Source organism: Peromyscus maniculatus, chromosome 14, assembly GCF_049852395.1.
Source record: "Peromyscus maniculatus bairdii isolate BWxNUB_F1_BW_parent chromosome 14, HU_Pman_BW_mat_3.1, whole genome shotgun sequence".
Classification (NCBI taxonomy): Eukaryota; Metazoa; Chordata; class Mammalia; order Rodentia; family Cricetidae; genus Peromyscus; species Peromyscus maniculatus.
This window is the reverse complement of record NC_134865.1, coordinates 71453089-71472925: the sequence shown is the minus strand read 5'-3', so window position 1 is coordinate 71472925 and position 19837 is coordinate 71453089. Positions and strand designations below refer to the sequence as shown.

The following is a 19837-nucleotide window of genomic DNA, read 5'->3' as shown; positions in this document are numbered from 1 at the left end:
CAGTGGATAGAATGCATGAAATGTTGTTAACCTTCAGGCCACATTGGGTATGTGACTTTTGTTCAAGCCACAGCCTAATATTACAAGAGGGTTTCAATCTTAAATATTTTAGAATGTGTTAAAGCACCGTGCCCTGTGAAAAATTTTATGGATTCCACTTGGTTTCTGTGGACTGCACAAGATATTGGCCGATAATACGGATGCCAGCTGATAGGCTGGGTGGGTTCCTGGTCTAGAAGGTCTGTGGCACTAATGGCATCCATCTTTTCTCTCTCTCTCTCTTGCATGTGCAGAATTAGACTGGCTGAGCAACCCAAGCTTTTGTGTTGGAAATCTAACGTCTCTGAGCCAACAAACCGAAGAGGTCACAGCCCTTGCTTCTGAAGGGTCACCACTGACAAGGTACTTGATTGACAGGTGGATTTAGCCTTGTGTACTGTTCATAGCCTCAGTGATGCTCCCTAGAAACCCCTGAGATGAAAGAAATGAATGGAGTTCGTCCTTTTGCTCGGTGACCAGGTCATCTGTGACCACCTTCCCTCCCCTAACTCCTGTGGATCCTGCTCCCTCCTTGTTTAGCAGGGGCAAAAGTACATGACACAGTTAGTACCTGTAATTAGGCCACGAGGGAAACTGCATCGTTGTAACTCTCCAGTAACTTCATTGACCTCATTAGTGACCTTAGAATATTGTTAATTTGGATATTTCTTTAGTTTCATTTTCAACACTTAGATAAAAATAGCTGATATAAGATAACAGAGGCTAAAATCTCCTAAGCTCATTGGGGAGCTGGATGACATACATCTTCCCTGACTGTGAAGGAAGGTTTTGTAGACCATTTGACAGAGAAATGTACATTCACAAATATAGACTAGATGGCCTCATTAACATGGTGAAAACCTCATACTCCACATGCACGGGAAGCCTCTGGAAATGATAGATGATGACCAGGGGGGAGTTTGTAATTGGTACAGTTCTGAGGAAGAAAAACTGTTGTCACCTTTACAAAGAAGGACCGTGACCACAGTTAAACCTTTTTTCCTCTAGAATGTCCACTGGGATAACAACAGTCCTCTAGTGGTGTCGCCAACAGTTTGCTAGAGGGACTGGTAGGCTACTTTTTCCATTACAGCTGTGTACACAGGTTTTCAGTGTTAGGATAGTGTCCTCACCTGTCTCGTTCAATCCTGACATCTCTAAGGTGAGTTCATCCAGGAAGGTGTCGTGTAGTGTACGGGCTAGGAGTGAGCGTTCATGCTTCTCTGCACATTATTCATCTATGTGTGATTTCCCCTACTTGTCTTGAAAATAATCCCAAAGTTGACTTTTCCAACAGGAGTCCTCTGAAGTCAGAGCTCTCAGATGAGAGTGACCCTAGCAAGACACTCACACAGATAAGCCGAAAAAAGAAGAAAGAGAAAAAGAAAAAAAGGAAACATCAGCACCGCAAAAAAGCTAAGAGGAGACATGAGCAATCGAGCAGCGGTGGGTCTGAGTCGGACACAGATTCTGGGAAGGACAGATCTTCCAGAAGCCTCAAGGACACTCAGAAGGAGTCTGAGAAACCCAGGTGGGGCGCTGCTTTCAGATGCAGGGGCGTTTTAATTGCCAAGGTTCTTTCTTGATTGTTGCCATAGTTAGACATTTAAATGACTCTTTAATCAGTTGATCAAAAGAAAGGCCTGCTGTGGAGCAGAGACCAGCCTTCAACTCCTGAATCTCTCGAGTGGTAGGATTATTGGCATGTGCCACCACACCTGTCTTGATTCTGGGACATGGCATATGTGCCATGAATTGGAGTGCGGGTCCGTGCACTGTGGAGTGGCAGGTTCCACTTTTAGAGAGGAGCAGAGTGTTGTCAATCCTGGATCACGCGTGTGCTGCTTTCTCTTTGGTTAAAGTCCCACAGCATTTGAATACCGACTTGCCCGTTTCCTTTCTTCACATTTCTGTGGAAGCTCCGTGTTGATGGCCATGGTATTTCCTTCCATAGGGCCGTTACTGATCTCCATACCCCACTCTGCTATCTACCTTAAAGCCTTACCTGGAACAGTGTAGGTGCTCACCGTAGCTGTTCCTCTGCTTAGGTGAATGTCCTGCTCTGTGGAAATGGATATTAGGCGGTGCAGGTGGTAGGTGGTGAAGATGCCTGGCTTAGGTACTTGTCTGTTGTTGTGATAAAATACCCTGAGCAAAACAACTTAAGGAGGACCAGTCTATTCTGGCTCATTGTTGAGAGTGTAGCCCATGGTGGCGGTGCATGTGTGTGTGTGTGTGTGTGTGTGTGTGTGTGTGTGTGTGTGTGTGTGTGTGTTAGGGCAGCAGGAGCTGAGGCAGTGGCTCAGGTTGCATCAGAAGGGAGAGGGAGATGCCTGCTGCTGCTCAGCTCCCTGCTCCCTTTCCTTCGGTCCAGGGCTCAGGCCATGAGTTTCCAGGCGAGTCTTCCCACCTCAGTGAACCTGGTCGAGAAAATGCCTCACAGGTATTCCTAGAGGCCACCCAGATCATCTGCATGATTCCGTACAGTTGTGTCAGGAGGCTTGTCTCTTAGGTGGTTCTAGAGCTTGTCCATTTGAGAGTCAGAGTTAACCATCACACTTTCTGAATTACTACTCATTGAGCTTTGTGTGTGTGTGTGTGTGTGTGTGTGTGTGTGTGTGTGTGTGTGTGTGTGTGTTTAGAAGATAGAAGATACAATTTTTTTTCTCAAATTGTTTTTTTTCCTCAAATGGCACATGTTAAGAATGCATTAATTACTGTGTTTTTATACAGTAAACACTAAGATATTAGTGAGTTGTGAATGGATTTCCATGATGTCAGGAAAGTGGGTTCATGGAGGGTAGCACACCATGTGGGAATCTACTTCAGGGGATCAAGGGACAAATTCCCCAGAGGTGACAGCCACTAATTGTTCCTTCCTTTGTGGATGCATTTGCTCATTCTGACAGGCTTACCTCCTTTTGTTGCCCCTTGGGATTTGGTGGAGAAACCACAGCTGTCCTGCAGGCAGTTGTGATTTCCTTCACTGTGGGTTTTAACCCAAGACTTGCCATTCAGCAGTTATTTAGTGAGTAGCTGTTCTCTGTCCCTAAAATACCATTCCCTTTATTCCCTGCCAAGAAGGATCTGGAAGTCTCCAGAATCTTTAGCTGTATCTGGGCAAAACAAAACCTGTAGCCTTATGAACTCTTTTCTTCTAGAGGCCAGAAAACCTCCCCTTCTGCTCTTCACTCCTAGGAGTGGTCGCATTCATTTGTGTCTGGGCTGAACATCTGCCACAGATTGGTTACAAGAGACAAGTCAGAGTCTTGTCTTACTGGGAGCTCTCACCATTCTGCCCTTCTTGTAGGAGTTCCAGATGTAGATAGAGCCCAGATGAAGAATCTGAGACCATGCCAGAGTGATACTGGAGACGCAGCAAATCAGAGTCATGGCTGTCTTAGTTAGGGTGACCACGGCAACTCTTACAAAGGAAACATTTGATTGGGCTGGTTTACAGTTTCAGAGGTTTAGTCCATTATCATCATGGCGGGACATGGGCCGTGAGGCAGACACAGTGCTGGAGAAGGAGCTGAGGGTTTTACATCTTGATCTACAGGCAACAGGAAGTGAATGGAGACACTGGATGTGTCTTGAGCATAGATGAGCCCTCAAAGCCCGTCTCCACAGTGACATACTTCCTCCCACAAGGCCACACCTCTTAAAAGTGCCACTCCCTATGGGCCAAGCATTTAAACAGTTTGTGGAGGCCATTCCTATTCAAACCACCACATGGCATTTCTTTCTTTTTTTTTTTTTTTTTTTTTTTTCCAAGACAGGGTTTCTCTGTGTAGCTTTGCGCCTTTCCTGGAACTTGCTTTGTAGACCAGGCTGGCCTTGAACTCACAGAGATCCGCCTGGCTCTGCCGCCCGAGTGCTGGGATTTAAGGTGTGCGCCACCGCCCGGCAGCATTTCTTCTTTTAAAGTACTCACTTGTAATAAAATGTTGGAAGACTGTTAAAGTAAGTCAGGTGAGGTGAGGGCAGTGCACTTTAAAGCCTCGTCGCCTTTGGCCCTGGGGCTGTGCCCTTTGCCTGGTTCTCTGGAGTGTCTTAGGTAGGAATAGTTTCCCTAAACAGCCTTGTTTAGGAAGTACCTCTGCAGTTGTGGTGATGGAGGTTTGAATGAGAATGGCCTCCACAGGCTCCTAGTTACACACTTGGTCCCCAGCTGGTGACATTGTTTGGGAAGGACTAGAAGGTGTGGCTGTGTTGGAGGACCTGTGTCACTGGGGGTGGACTTTGAGTTTCAGAAGCCCACACCATGCTCACAGTTAGCTCTCTCTCTCTGTCTCATGGTTGTTGTCTCACAGTGTGAAGTCTCAGCTACTGCCCCCATGCCATGCTCCCTGCCGTGATGGTCCTGGACTCTAGCCTACTGAAATTGTAATCCCCAATAAACTCTTTCTCCTATAAGTTGCCCTTATAGGTCATGGTGTCTCTTCACAACAGTAGAAAAGTAACTAAGACAATAGTTACAGACATTTAAATATTTGCATATGTTTGCTTGTTTATTTCCCAGAGCTTCCTGCATAGGATCACTAAGCTGGATCTCTTTCTTTTTTTGTATTTTTTGTTTTAGGACAGCATCTTATTAAGTTGCCCAGGCAGGTCTGGAGCTTATGATCCTCTTGCCTCAACCTTCTGAGTAGCTAGGACTGTATAGGCCTGTGCTGCCAGGTCTGGTTGAAATGAAATATTTCAAAGGAATGCCTGAATCCTTCAGGGTACTTACTGAGATGGCTTCTCTTCTTGGTGAAATGTCATTTCATGGTTGCTGGTTTTGCTTCATTTTCCAACCCTTCCCCATAGTGAAAGCCCTCTTCTCTTCATGGCCTGTGTGGTTATCTGTACCTGGGTGCCTTTGATGTCATGAGGGTTTGACAGGGTTAGCTTGCATATTTCTGAGGATGCCAAGTGTTTTAAAGTTTTAAAGTTCCTTTCCCATTGTCTGATAGTCAAGGAAGCAATGCTGTTGCTGTTGCTGCTGCTGCTGCTTCTGGACACCACTCCATTTGGCTGGAAGACATTCAGACTCTGACAGAAGTCTTCAGGACAGATAAGAAACCAGATCCTGCCAACTGGGAGTATAAATCTCTCTACCGAGGGGATATAGCAAGGTAACCATTGTTGTAGCCCTGGTTTGGTTTCTCTCTCTCTCTCTCTCTCTCTCTCTCTCTCTCTCTCTCTCTCTCTCTCTCTCTCTCTGTCTCTCTCTTTTCTATTAGAAGTAATGTCTTTCTCCTTTGGCTCTCTCAGCACTGTCTGTCTTTCTCTCATGGATTCTGTTGCATTTTGCCTGTTGTTGAGTTGTAAAGGCCCAGGTCTCTTCTATATTCTGAAATGAACACTTTAGCTGGAAGGTCAGTTTGGGGTGACCTTATCCCTGGCACATAGCATAGTGCCTGGCCGAGTGGGTGTTCAGTAAAATGTTTGTTCAGGAATGAATCTAAAAATACCTTATAATAATTATCTTTGGTAGGGTATCCAGGAACTATTTGGTCTGAGCTGTGTGCCATTTGAAAAGGTGGCAAGAGCATTTTTATTTATTCAGCCCCACACATATGCCACTTAGCAAATGACATTTGATGGTAATGCCTTTGTCACATTATTTCTAGCAGACACCAACAGAGAGTCATAAAGTAGGGGGTGGCATTTGCTGCAGGAATGAATTAGAACTCTTTCTTGTAATCTGTCAAACGTATTGAAAAATGTGCAGGGTGGTGCATCCCTCTAATCCCAGCTGCTTGTGAGGCTGAGGTGTGATTGTCACTCTGAGAGACACCTGGGCGACTTGGGGAGACTTCTGCCTCAGACAGCAACGCTGAAGCAAGGTTTGAGTGTTTCCTGACTCCCTGGAGACAGTTAGGACCTTGTAGGACTTGGGACATAAAGGGCAGAGGCGGGCGGGACCCCAGCTCCCAGTTCCCAGGTCTTGAAGATTTAAGTTCTGAGATATTGGAGATCAGTGTTTTGTTTGTTTGTTTGGTGTCTGTTTTGAGCTCCCTCTATAGCCCAGGCTGTCTTCACACTCACTGTGTAGCCCAGGCTGTCTTCACACTCACTGTGTAGCCAAGGCTGTCTTCACACTCCCTCTATAGCCCAGGCTGTCTTCACACTCACTGTGTAGCCCGGGCTGTCTTCACACTCACTGTGTAGCCCAGGCTGTCTTCACACTCACTGTGTAGCCCAGGCTGTCTTCACACTCACTGTGTAGCCCGGGCTGTCTTCACACTCACTGTGTAGCCCAGGCTGTCTTCACACTCACTGTGTAGCCCCTTCACACTCACTGTGTAGCCCAGGCTGTCTTCACACTCACTGTGTAGCCCAGGCTGTCTTCACACTCACTGTGTAGCCCGGGCTGTCTTCACACTCACTGTGTAGCCCAGGCTGTCTTCACACTCACTGTGTAGCCCAGGCTATCTTCACACTCACTGTGTAGCCCAGGCTGTCTTCACACTCACTGTGTAGCCCAGGCTATCTTCACACTCACTGTGTAGCCCAGGCTGTCTTCACACTCACTGTGTAGCCCAGGCTGTCTTCACACTCACTGTGTAGCCCAGGCTGTCTTCACACTCACTGTGTAGCCCGGGCTGTCTTCACACTCACTGTGTAGCCCAGGCTGTCTTCACACTCACTGTGTAGCCCAGGCTGTCTTCACACTCACTGTGTAGCCCAGGCTGTCTTCACACTCACTGTGTAGCCCGGGCTGTCTTCACACTCACTGTGTAGCCCGGGCTGTCTTCACACTCACTGTGTAACCCAGGCTGTCTTCACACTCCCTCTATAGCCCAGGCTGTCTTCACACTCACTGTGTAGCCCAGGCTGTCTTCACACTCACTGTGTAGCCCGGGCTGTCTTCACACTCACTGTGTAGCCCGGGCTGTCTTCACACTCACTGTGTAGCCCAGGCTGGGTGAGTTCCAGCCTCCAGTGTCACTGCCCTTCCGGTGTGCTCACGCTGCACTCCCCTGGAGGAGCTGTGCCCATATAAACAGTCCCACCCCAGTGTCCCTCACCACAGTGTGTGAGGCTGTGTCTGTTTACCTCTTCTTCCCATTTGATTTGATTTGAGCTGAATTCATTTGAGTCAAATGTACTTAGAACGTGCGGGTTCCTACTTCTGGGTTCAAGGGGAGCCAGTAGGTGGTTTGATAAGGATCTTATAGGATACGTATCTTCATTGCGGGAATGTTGCCTTAATTACATCATAAGTTCTACTCAAGATTCTTGAACAAGTGATAAATAAGATGTTGAACAATATGAAAGTAGTTAAGTTATGCCTCATCCATACAGTAGACTAGTTTGAAGGCAATAAAAACTATGCTCCTGTGGCTGGTGGATGGCTCAGTTGGTAAAGGTCCTTGCCATTAAGTCTAACAACCTGAGTTCGAGGCCTAGGACCCCCATGGTGGAAGAGGGAACTGCTGCCCACAGGTTGTCCACTGACTCATGTGTGCACTGTGGCTGCACCCTCCCCGCCCAAATGTAATTAGGGACTGGAGAGATGACCCAGCGGTTAAGAGCACTGTCTGTTCTGCTCTTCCAGAGGTCCTTTGTTCAATTCCCAGCAACCACATGGTGGCTCACAACCATTTATAATGGAATCTGATGTCCTCTTCTGGGGTACGGATGTACATGCAGACAGAGCACTCATACATAAAACACTTACATAAATAAATGTAATTAAATATTAATTAATTAATTAATATCTTTAAGGGTTGGAGAGATGGCTCGGTGGTTAAGAGTGCTTGCTGCTCTTCCAGAGGACCCAGGTTCAATTCCCAGCACCCATGAAAGAAAAAAAAAAAGAGGAAAAATTATATTCTTTAAGAGTAATTGTATTGTGAAGTGTGTAAAAGCAGTGGGAAGGTTCAGGGCTATGACTGTTAAAAGGATGTGTACCTGTGTCTGTGTCCAGAAGTCGGTATCTGAAAGTAGTGGGACTTTGCGTTCCCTCCCATCTTCATTTACTTTGCTCTAGCAGATGCTCTCCTAACTTATTGTCAGTTTTACTTTATGTGGATGGGTGTTTTGCCTCCATGTATGTCTGTGCACTGTGTGTGTGCAGTGCCCATGGAGGCCAGAAGAAGTCAGATTCTATGGGACTGGAGTTACAGATGACTGTGGGAATCAAATTCATGTCCTCTGGAAGAGCAGTGCTCTTGACCACTGAGCCATCTCTCCAGCACCTTCCCCCCCCCCCCCGCCCCCCCCCATCAATTTGTCCTTTGGAGCTGAAGAGTCTGTTCCCATCATGGCCGCCTATGGCCATGATGTTCTTTATCTCCTAATTGCTCTCTCACTTCCTGGCCTCATCATGGCTGCCTATGGCCATGAGCTTCTAGCTCTACAGTGAAGTTGCTCTGCATGTAATTCCATGGTCATTCCTCCTTTCTGCAACCCTTTCCTTCTATCCTTATCACACTGGGGTTTTCAGTCTACTCACGTCGCTACTGGAGATGCTGTCACAGTGTTCGGACCCTGCATGATTTAGGAGAACTTGTGTGTTTGAGAAAAGATTTCCCTGAATTGGGATTCCCAGCAGTGGAGCAGTGATAGAGGTACAAGGCAAACAGAAGGCATCTGGACAGTGGAGGAAGCAAGGAGACGGGGGAGCCCGGCTTGCCTGGCTCTCTTGGAGCTGACAAGGTGTGGCGTCTCTCCCCTATCCTTTCCACATGACATTTTATTTTGCAGGACTTCACATACATAGCAACGGTTGGAAGAATTTTGTCCTCATGTACTCCTCCAACATTCTGCCTCGGATACCCCTCAGGCTTGCTTCCTGGCTGTCTGTCCATCAGCCCTTCTGAAGTTTTGATACATTTCAAACCAGCCACAGCCAGTACACTGTCTTCTAAGTGTGCATATTAGTGACTAGGACTCAGTAGTTTTTAGGGTTTCCCTTTGGTTTCCCATTACGTGCAGTTCATCTCTAGTCTTGCACGTTGGTGAACACCTGCGCCCGTGTAACCATGACCCTGTGACACCCACATTTCTCCACCTGTGACACCCACACATTTCTCCATGCTCCTCTCCAGGTAGCTCACACCCCATGGGTCCAGCAGCATTTGCTTCTGCCATGATTCCCGTCCCGTTAGTCTTGTCTGCCTAGAATGTTGTAAGTAGAATTACACAGCGTGCACTCTCCTGTGCCTGCCTTTTTTCACTCAGTGTGGTATTTCTGAAATTCAGCGTGTGGCATTTGTCGAAGTTTGTCTCATGTATTATTTATTCCGTTTTATGGCGCTACTGCTGCTTGTTAAGAGTTCGTCTGTTGATGGCCACCTGGACTCTTTCCAGTCTTTAGCTGCGGAGAATATTTGAGTTCAAGTCTTTGTGTAGACATATGGTTTGTTTTCTCTTGGGCAAATACTTCGGACTAGAACGCCAGGTTACAGGGTGTGTGTGTGTTTAGATTTTGAAGGTCCTGCCACACCTTTCCCCAACATGAGCCCTCATCACTTTTCCATTCCCACCAGCAACAGATCAGAGTACGGCTGACCGCATCTGTGCTGTGCATCTTGATAGCTTCGGCTACCAGGTGTGGGGTGTGCCCCAGGCTGGTTTTATATGGGCATTTCCTGGAGGGCTACTGGTACCGAGTATTTCATGCCTTTTTGGTTCTGTGTCTCCTTGTGTGAGATGCCGGTTCAGTCTCTTGCCCTGGTTTTAGGTGGGTCATTTGATGACGGTTGTACACAGTTTTGTCAGTCTCTGCCTGCATGTTCTGTAAAACACTTTAGAGCCCAGAAACCTCTTTTCCTTTAGAGTAGAAAAGAACCAAATACAATGTCCTTTGACTCACTTAAAAAGAAAGAATCTTAGACCTCATGCTGCCCTCTGAAGCAGCAGGGTATAGCACAGCATTGGGAAGGGGGACTGATTGGCCTGGCGGACAAGTGCTCTGGGTTCCTGGTGTTACTTAAGAGTGGTGTGAAAGGGGATGACACTTCCAGCCTTACCTGTCACATAAGGCTGTGATAAGCAAGTGATATAAAGTGTGTGACAGACCCTCACAAAGCTTCAGAGAAATACATAGTCGCAAGATCTAGAAGGCACAGTCTTAAATCCATAGAGGTGTTATCAGCCGGCTGAAGACCAGGGAGAAGTCAAGCCAGGCAGAGTAAGGCTGATGGCTGATCTCTTGGGGCTCTTAGTCTGTTCAAGGTGAATGCGTAAGAAGAATTAGGTCTCAGGACGTTCAGTTGTACACAGGGATCAGGACACACATTTTGTCTCATCTGCTTGTTCTCTTTCTAATCAGGTACAAGAGGAAAGGAGACTCCTGCCTGGGCATTAATCCTAAGAAACAGTGCATATCTTGGGAAGGGGCTTCTGCAGCTAAGAAGCAGTCACACAAGCACCTGGAGCGCTATTTTACCAAGAAGAGTGTGGGATTAATGCGCACTGAGGGGATTGCTGTGTGTAGTAACCCTGAGCCCCCTTCCTCTGAGACAGTCACATTTATCCCCGTGAAGGACTCCGCTGATGTGGCTACCCCTGTTGCAACATGGCTGAATCCTCTGGGGATTTATGATCAGTCAACTACACAGTGGTTACAAGGACAGGGTCCACCAGAGCAAGAATCAAAGCAGCCAGATTCACAGCAGGACAGGGAGAGTGCTGTTCTCAAGGCCAAAGTGGAGGAGTTTAACAGAAAGGTGCGGGAGAATCCTCGGGATACTCAGCTGTGGATGGCATTTGTAGCTTTCCAGGTAAGTGTCACTGGCCTGGTTCTCTTACTTTGAAATGGCAATTCTGATTTTACTCTGTAGCATCCATCCATCCATCCATCCATCCATCCATCCATCCATCCATCCATCCATCTATCCATCCATCCATCCATTTGGTAGTACTGGGTATTGAACTCAGGATCTTGCATATGCAAGCATTCTACCACTGATCTCCCAAGCTCTTCTTTGTTTCATTTTGAGCTAAGGTCTAAGTTGCCCAGGCTGGCCTTGAACTTGCCATCCTCCTGCCTCTGCCTCCAAAGTAGTTGGGATTATAGGCGTGCACCACTACATACACTTGGTCCTGTCCTGTAGCACTTTGAACTGCTCTGAAAGAGCCTGGGCCTCGTTTCTTGTTGGTTGTAGCCTTTGACCTGAGCTTGCTCAAAGTCCAGTGAGGAAGCCCAACCTTCTGAGAAGTACATGCATAGTGTACATACCTACCTACCTACCTACCTACCTACCTACCTACCTACCTACCTACCTACCTACGTAGAGTAGGAATGCTGTGTAGTTGTCTGGGAATGGAGTAAAACTTGAATAGAATGTTTCTTTTTTTTAGTAGGGGTTGGGGTGTGGGGCTGTGGTTGGAGGGGTTGGGGATGAATGTAGGGGTGAGTGGCTGTAGGGTTGATGCTGGGATGGAACCCAGGGCCTCACATGCTAGATAAGCACTGTATCCCTGATTGGGATCTCAGCTCAGGAGTGCAATTTTGAGAGAAGTGGCTGAGGACAAGGCATCCCTGAAGTGCAGAGTACACACAGCGAGGGCTGCTCAGGGTCACCTCCCTAGAGGTGGGTGCTCCTGCCCTGGCGTGCACAGCTAGCTGCGTCTTGGTCATTAGTTTGGTTCTTGAGTAGTTAATAGATTGTGACTGTTTGATTGGTAAGATTGGTTCTGCCCTGTTCATGCACTGTGCTAGTCATTGATGTATAAATCCCTGTTAACCACACAGATGGCTCAGTGGTTTAGAGCACTAGCTGCATGATCGTGAGGACCAGAATTCAGATCTAAGTACCCATAGAACAAGCAAGACATCTGTGTATACCTGTGACTCATTTCTAAGGGATGTTTGTGTGTGTTGTGTATATATGTGTCTGTCTGTCTGTCTGTCTGTCTGCAGAGAAAAGAGGTTTCCTGGAGAGATTCTGCCCCAGGAATAAGGCTGAGTGTGATAGAGGAGGACAGCTGACGCCCTCTTCTGGTCAACAGTTATACACAGGCATGTGTGCCTACATACATAACATAGGAACACACATGCACAAATAAATAGTGATAAGTGACTCTTTATTTTTTATTTTTTGGTTTACTGAGACAGGGTTTTTCTCTATGTAGTTTTGGTGCCTGTCCTCGATCTCACTCTGTAGACCAGGCTGGCCTTGAACTCAAACCTCTTGTCGTAAGAGGTTTATCAATAAAATCTCACTAGTAGCTCAGTTTGAAAGCCGGGAGCCCCCCGGGAGTCATGCTAGCTGAGCACTGTGGAACTGAGGAGCACATGTGTGTAGTTTGCATTAGTAAGCTGTTGTTCTTGTTGTTGAGGACGAGGTCATGAGGGGCCCTGGCCTGTATGCCCTTGAGGAAGGAGAGCAGGAGAAGCACCGGAAGTCCCTGAAGCTCCTGCTGGAGAAGAAGCTGGCCGTGCTGGAGCGGGCCATCGAGAGCAACCCGAGCAGCGTGGACCTGAAGCTTGCCAAGCTGCAGCTGTGCGCCGAGTTCTGGGAGCCCAGTGCGCTGGCCAAGGAGTGGCAGAAGCTCCTCTTCCTGCACCCCAACAACACGGGCCTGTGGCAGCGCTACCTCTCCTTCTGCCAGAGTCAGTTCGGCACCTTTTCTGTGTCCAAACTCCACGGTCTGTACGGCAAGTGCCTGAGTACCTTGTCTGCTGTCAAGGACGGTAGCATCTTATCCCACCCTGTGCTGCCAGGCACGGAGGAGGCCATGTTTGGTAAGGAGATAAACAGAAGTGCTTGTGTGGGAGGGCTGTGCTTTTGTTTGGCTTTATGCTTATTTTAGAAAGGTCTGAATCGTCAGAGCAAGTTTTTTATTTCAAGCATTGCCACTCTGCCTAATTATAACAGAGTGGGTAGGTAGGGTGCTACAGCCCTGGGTATGTGGGTAGGTAGGGTGCTACAGCCTGTCCAGCTCACAGGGTGGGTGGGTAGGTAGGGTGCTACAGCCTGTCCAGCTCACAGGGTACATGATTAGTTAGGTAGGGGCTAGAGCCTGTCCAGCTCACAGGGTACATGGTTAGGTAGGGGCTACAGCCTGTCCAGCTCACAGGGTACATGATTAGTTAGGTAGGGGCTAGAGCCTGTCCAGCTCACAGGGTGGGTGGGTAGGGATGTCTGTCGGCTTACAGGGTAGGTGGGTGGGTAGCATGTTAGAACTAGCAGAGTTAGAAAACGATGACTGGACACCTTTTCTATTTATTCACCAAATAAACTTATTCCAGTCTTAATTGCTTTGGCTGCCAGTGGTCTTACCTGTTGAGACCCCCGGTTATAGGGTGCCTGGCTGTAAGTACATGAGTACTTACTACATACAAGTAAGTGACTGGAATTAAACGTTAGTGTTTTCGGTGTGCCCCTCAGTGATCTTGGCAGTTGTGAGGTACAGCAGGCAGCATCTTATGTAGTATGTGGAGCTTCACTCTTCAGCTTGGGTTCTGGAATTATCCTTTATTGTGACAGTGTGCAGAGTCTGATCTGGAACAGCGTGCACATTTCTGAACCTGTTTGAGCTTGTTCCTTATCAGGAACAGTAGGCTAACACTTGCTTTACGAGACCATTGTGACCATGAAGTGAGATAACGTGTGATGTACCTGCATATGACAAGCATTTATTTCATTGAACCTTTGTTATTAAGAATTAATTAGGGGGCTGGAGAGATGGCTCAGGGGTTTAGGGAACTTGCTGGTCTTCCAGGGGACCTGAGTTCAATTCCCAGTACCCACATGGCAAGCTCATAACTGCCTGTAACTCCACTTTCTGGTTCTGATACCCTCACACAGACATATTTGCAATGTGCATGAAATAAAAATAAATTATATTTTAAAAAAGAATCATCATTAACATCTAGAGACACAGATGTATTGATTGCTCTAAAAATATATGCATTTCCCACACTGACAGAGAGTCTTGTATTTGGGGCTAGAAGGTACAGTTCCACGCATCCATGATACCCTAGGTTTAATCCCTAACACCAAGACTAAATAAACGACAGGGACTTCCCTTTTGAAAAGTGTCTCATTTGATATTCTTCATGATATGCTTACATAGCTTAAAACTACTTTAGATGAGCTGAACCCTTCAAGTGTGGCACTGTGGCCTGTTCACTCTTGGCTGAACATATGGTGAATGAATGGTGAATAATGCCACCTAGTGGTGGACTGAGTTCAGCTCTTTGCCATTGCTCTTGTAACAGTGAGCTCTGAGGACTGGAGAGCTAACATTCAGGCCTGCCTTTTAGCTTATTTTAGAATACATATATATTCTCTCTCTCTCTCTCTCTCTATATATATATATATATATATGGTTTTATTGTTAATATTTGTGTTTTGTGTAGTTTTGTATAAAAAATAGAAAAACTACACTTTGATTATAGTATGTTATTAGTCCTTTTCTTTGTTTATTTAAAAAAATTTTAAGCTGGGCATAGTGGTGCACACCTTTAGTCCTAGCACTGGGGAGGCAGAGGCAGGAGGATCTCTTGAGTTTGGGGCTAGCCTGGTCTACAGAGTGAGTCCGAGGACAGCAGGGGTTACACAGAGAAACCCTGTCTCAAAAACCAAAAAACAACAACAAAAAAAAATAGACTTTTCAGGTTTCTTTTTACTTATGTGTGTGTCCATGTGCACATGTGAACAGGTACCCGAGGAAGCCAGCATAGGGTGCTGGATCCCCTGGAAGTGGTAGTCATCTAACATGGGTGCCAGAACTGCACTCAGGTCCTCCGGAAGAGCAGCAGATGCTCTTAACTGTCGCACCGCCCGTCCAGCCTGTTAGCCCTTTGAAATCAGGACACCGACGACACCGTGGAGGGGTTGAGTTGCGTTTTGAGAAATGACGTTTTCTCCTCCCCCTTTTGCTCCTGTGCGCAGCCCTCCTCCTTCAGCAGTGCCACTTCCTACGGCAGGCCGGCCACGCAGAGAAGGTCATCTCTTTGTTCCAGGCCATGGTTGACTTCACCTTCTTCAAGCCTGACAGTGTGAAGGAGCTGCCCACCAAAGTACAGGTAGGGCACACTCTGCCTCTCCCAGAAATCCTCCAGTGACCAAGGAGAGTCCCTCCACGACAGCCGCCAGATGTGCTGGCCAGATAAATGGGGACCCCTGCCCCCAGACACCAAGTCCACGGAGAGGCTCGCTTCCTCCCTACCACCCCTGTTCGAGCACAGCCTTCTCGCCACAGTTTCGCCACCCCGAGCCGCGTGTCACTTTCTCTGTCTTGTCTGGGTTGTGTTGCTACCTCTTCATTGCCTAAAATCTCTACTTGAACTGTGAACAAATGGGCGTTTGGTCAGCAGTCCTCATCACGAAGGGGTTCATCTTTAGTTAGGTGACCAGACATTTCCAGTGTTCACTCCATGTGGGAACGTAACCCAGCATAAGAGCTATGCGGCTGTGAAAAACAACCACTTCTCTCTGTCCGCTCTCTGCTTTGGGAAAGGGGCTGTGGGCAGGCGGTGAGAGCATCTGGACTCAAGGTGAGCCCTGGGAAGAATTTTTGAGAAGGTCTCATGTGAACTGCCAGTGCAGACCATTTTTTATCGTGGTGCTACCTTTAGACAAAGTTGGGTTAAAGAATCACACCTGCGGCGGTGGTGGCTCACGCCTTTAATCCCAGCACTCGGGAGGCAGAGGCAGGTGAATCTCTGTGAGTTTGAGGCCAGCCTGGGCTACAGAGTGAGTTCCAGGAAAGATGCAAAGCTACACAGAGAAACCCTGTCTCAAAAACAAACAAACAAACAAACAAACAAAAGAATTATGCCTGTTAATACCTAGTACAACTAATTTTTAATTAGTCTTTAGATAAAGCAATTGAAAAGTGTGCTGTGATGCTTTAATTCTGTGCTGTGCATCAGCAGTGCTCTGGGTGCTATGGTGAGGCTGAATCCTCTGTCCTCCCCTCCACTGAGGCTCTTGATCTGGGATGAGACCAGTTTCTGCTCATGATGGCAGGGTTTCAAGGACCCCTGCTCTGCTATGTTCAAGCCCCCAGCCATGCCTGGAGGTGTTGAGTCCCAGCAGCACAGTGCCCTAAGCATCTGCATGCAGCTCAAGTAGAGCAGCCTAGTCAGCAGGGTTGCACATTTCCCCTCTAGCCGGGAGATGCCATCACCATAAATGTACTAGTATAAGACAGAACAGGGAGAGCCTGTGACACTGATCTGTTCCAGTAGAATAAACAAGCTTATTATAAACACATATCACACTCTTAAAAAATAAATCAGCCTTTGCTTGCATACATGGTTTATTTATTTCTTGCTGTACTGGGAATTGAACCCAGGCCTTTACACTTGGTAGGCATTGAGTTTTTTGTTTGTTTTGTTTTTAATGACTGTTTCAAAAGCCAGTCTGTAGTCTTCCCAGCCCATTTCCTGTGGGTGATTGACACTCATTTGCTCTCCAAGGCTGGTGTCAGCACTCTGCCCTGTGACCCTCATGGGGTGTTCCCCCTCAAGGCACGTCCTGGAACTGCCGGCATATGATGTGTTCCCCACAAACTTGCTTGTCCTCCAAAGGTTCCTTGAGAAAGTTTTCAGTAGAGTAGATTCTTGGCTGCCTAAAGTGCTGTTGCTAGTCGATAACAAGATCAGGAACAGGAGGAGCTCCTGCTCAGTGTCCGTTCATTCTGTTCCTGGGGATGCTGCCTGCCTGTAAGGTGCTTTGCACACTTCAGAATCATGTCTAATGACAGCAGGAGCCAGCCTCCAAACGCAGATGGCTGTGTGCCGCAGCTACCGCCCTCCACGCACCTGTGCCTAAGGCATATACTGAGTTCTACTGTGTGCTGAGCTAGATGATAGGATTAGGGGTGAGAGGAGCCCGCCTGCAGTGGTTAGACTGCACCGGTGGGGTCAGGCGGGGTCAGAACTGGGGAACGCTTTCCTGCTCACTGCAGACCTTGTCACCAGACCTTGACCAGCCTTTCATAACCTGATCTTAGAAGCCCCTGAGTCCAGCCCACACTTTAGAGCCATATACCAAGGGTAGAGTAATGGGGCCCATCTCAGAGGCTGCCTGCTGAAATGATTGCTTTTTCTGCTTTGCTGTGCAGATGGACTGACTAAACATTGGAGGTATGATGTTTTAGGGATCCTGTGCTCCCCAGATAGCCACCTGTGCCTATCTGGCCTGATGACTTGGGTGTCTCGCTTGTGGTTGGCCTAATTCTGTTATTTAAACTTGAACAGGTGGAGTTCTTTGAACCCTTCTGGGACAGCAGTGAGCCCCGTGTTGGGGAGAAGGGAGCCCGAGGCTGGCGGGCATGGATGCATCAGCAGGAGCGTGGCGGCTGGGTGCTTGTCAACCCAGGTGAGTGCTTCCAGGAAGTTAGGGGCATGCCTTCTCTTCTGGGGTTAGGTTTCCCCTTCATGATGGTTTCTCTGTAGAAGCTGCTTAACTGAGGCGGCTTAAGAGCACTGTACAAGCATCGGAATGTCAGAAGGACGTAACCGACCCCGTGGACTGCTGCAGCACCCAGCTCCCATTCCCAGCCTGTAGCACGCTGAGCATCTGAGGGCCGGAGGCCTCCAGAAGAAGGGCTTTTCCAGGCTGCTCTTGAAGTAGCTGGAGTGTTGCTAGCCCCCTACTTCCTGCTCTTCTGGGTGTAGATTTAAGGAAGTCTTTTTGCAGTGTTCAGATAACAAATTCTTGCCTCTTTAGGAACCCTAAAAAAAGTATGAACTACCGCGTGCATAGTGGTCCTTCTGTGTGACGCCGAAGTGCTTCCTAGGTTTAGACTTCTAAAGAGGCGGCCAGGAGGAATCCAAGGGGACCACTGGTTCCCAGTCTCCTAGCCACAGTTTCAGTAGCAGGAATGGGGCGGAGCTCAGTGGAGAAGAAGGTGCTTAATCAGAAGCCAGGTAGAGCTGGGCAAGACGGCACGCATTGGGGACCTCGTTTCCCACTTAAATTATTAGGACTTTCTTTGATTTTTAGTTCTGAAGTACTTGTAGGTGTGCATGAAACTGAGAAGTGCCAGAGGGCACTCAGATTTTACCAGTCTGCATTTCTGTGTGTGTTTACGTGTGTGTATGTGTGTATGTGTATGTGTGCATACATATTCATGTATATGTGTGTATACATGTGTGGTGTATGTGTGTGTGTATATGTGTATACATGTGTGTATATATCTCTGTGTGTGTCTGTGTAGCTATGTGTATGTATGTATATGTGTATCTGTGCACACATGTTCGTGTATATGTGTGTATACATGTGTGGTATATGTCTGTGTATCTGTGCTTATGTGTGTGTGTGTATGTGTGTGCATATGTGTGTGTGTCCCAGGCAGTTTTGTCACTTGGTTAGCTTTGTGCAGTCTCCCTCACAGTCATGACACAGAACTATTTCGACACTTCAGGGCTTTGTTTATTGTGCCACTGTTTTAGCTACATGGTCCTTACCCATAGCTACTCAGCACATGGATCTGTTCTGATACATATTATAAATGGAATCATTATTTGTGTGTGTGCACGCGCGCGTGCATGTTAGATGTATGTGTGTGTGTCGGTGTGTATGGGTGGTGCTGGCTTAGGCATGCACATGTGTGGAGGTCCTCTGTTGCTTCTCACCTTATTTTAAGAGACAGTTTGCCGCTGGATCTACAGCATCCCCCTTTGTCTGGACTTGCCGTCTCCTCCTCTTTCCCCTGACCCTATTGATGGGTTATGGGTGCACACTGCCATCCTGAGTGCTGTGATTACAGGCAGTGAGCACTTCACCCACAGAGCTGTCTCCCCAGCTGCCATACAACTTGAAAAAAAAGAGTTGCAAAGTAAAATGTAAGATTTACCATGGTAACAGTTCTTAAAAATGCAGTTCAGGGCGTTAAGTGTATTTGCATGGTGCATAGCTGTTCCTGGCGGCCATCTCTAGAACTCTTCACTGTTTTCCAGCTGAACTAGTCTCGGTTATCATCATCCCCTCCCGGAATCCTCTCCTCCCCTGGCAGCTCCAGTTCTACAGCGAGTATCAGTTGCTGACGTCAGGAACCTCCCGAAAGAGGAGTCACATGTGTGTCCCTGTGCAGCTGGCTGCTTCTACTTCTTGTAGTGTGTTTGGGAGTCATCTGGGTCATAGCATGTGCCAGAATCTCCTTTCATTTTAAGTTTGTATTATAATCCCCTGTGTGTGTGTGTGCGCGCGTGTGCCCACCACATTTTGCTTATCCATTCTTCCTCGGATGGCTGCTTGGGTGCATCTTTGGTTCTTAGTGGTGCTGCTGTGAGCATGTGTGTCCCGTGACTGACTCCACTTCCAGTCCTTTAAGGTATACATTCAGAAGTGGAATTGCCCAGTCCTGTGACAGCGTTTTAATTCTTGGAGCTGCCGTCTTGTCTTTTACAGCTGCTAGCACCATTTGAGGTTCTTATCACCAGGTCCAGGTTTTCCATATCTGTATCATCACTTGTTTTCTCTGTCCAGAGGGGACTTTGTTTAGCTCAAGTCCCTGGGGCCTGTTCATGTTATGCTGAGCATGAGTCTGTGATGTAGAGAAGCCACAGTTTGTGTTCTTCCCCTAAGAGATCGAGGGGGAGGTCATTGTTTTTGGCCGTGATGAATAGGGCTGCCTTGAACACAGATGCTGAGGTCTTATTTGCTTGCATTTGTGTGCGAGTGTGTGGACCTCAGTTTTCACCTTTCTGCAGTTGTGGTGGGAGCCTGTTTGTTAGTTTATAAGATGGAGCCAAACTCTTTCTGGATGTGGTCACTCCATTTTCCTAAGCCTTAAAAGTACTGGGCTTTGCAGGCCACTGAGGCTTCTTTAATACTACATGTTCAGACTTAGGAAACAAAGTGAAATACATTGTTGGACACCCTAAACTTAGTTT

The 19837-nt window shown here is 47.5% G+C and overlaps 1 protein-coding gene across 3 annotated transcripts in view; it reads left to right on the top strand.

The window, feature by feature from the left end:
- Nrde2 (NRDE-2, necessary for RNA interference, domain containing) overlaps positions 1 to 19837 on the top strand; it is a 38676-nt gene that overhangs the window by 7892 nt on the left and 10947 nt on the right. For all 3 annotated transcript variants that reach the window (XR_013044464.1, XM_006991807.4, XM_042261040.2), the window contains exons 2-8: positions 294 to 402; positions 1337 to 1570; positions 4998 to 5159; positions 10310 to 10760; positions 12322 to 12727; positions 14883 to 15016; positions 17198 to 17318. Coding sequence is in view for 2 of the 3 variants with exons in the window: in XM_006991807.4 (XP_006991869.3) it covers positions 294 to 402; positions 1337 to 1570; positions 4998 to 5159; positions 10310 to 10760; positions 12322 to 12727; positions 14883 to 15016; positions 17198 to 17318 (1617 nt within the window). In the remaining variant the exon portion in view is untranslated. The remainder of the gene's footprint in view (positions 1 to 293; positions 403 to 1336; positions 1571 to 4997; positions 5160 to 10309; positions 10761 to 12321; positions 12728 to 14882; positions 15017 to 17197; positions 17319 to 19837) is intronic.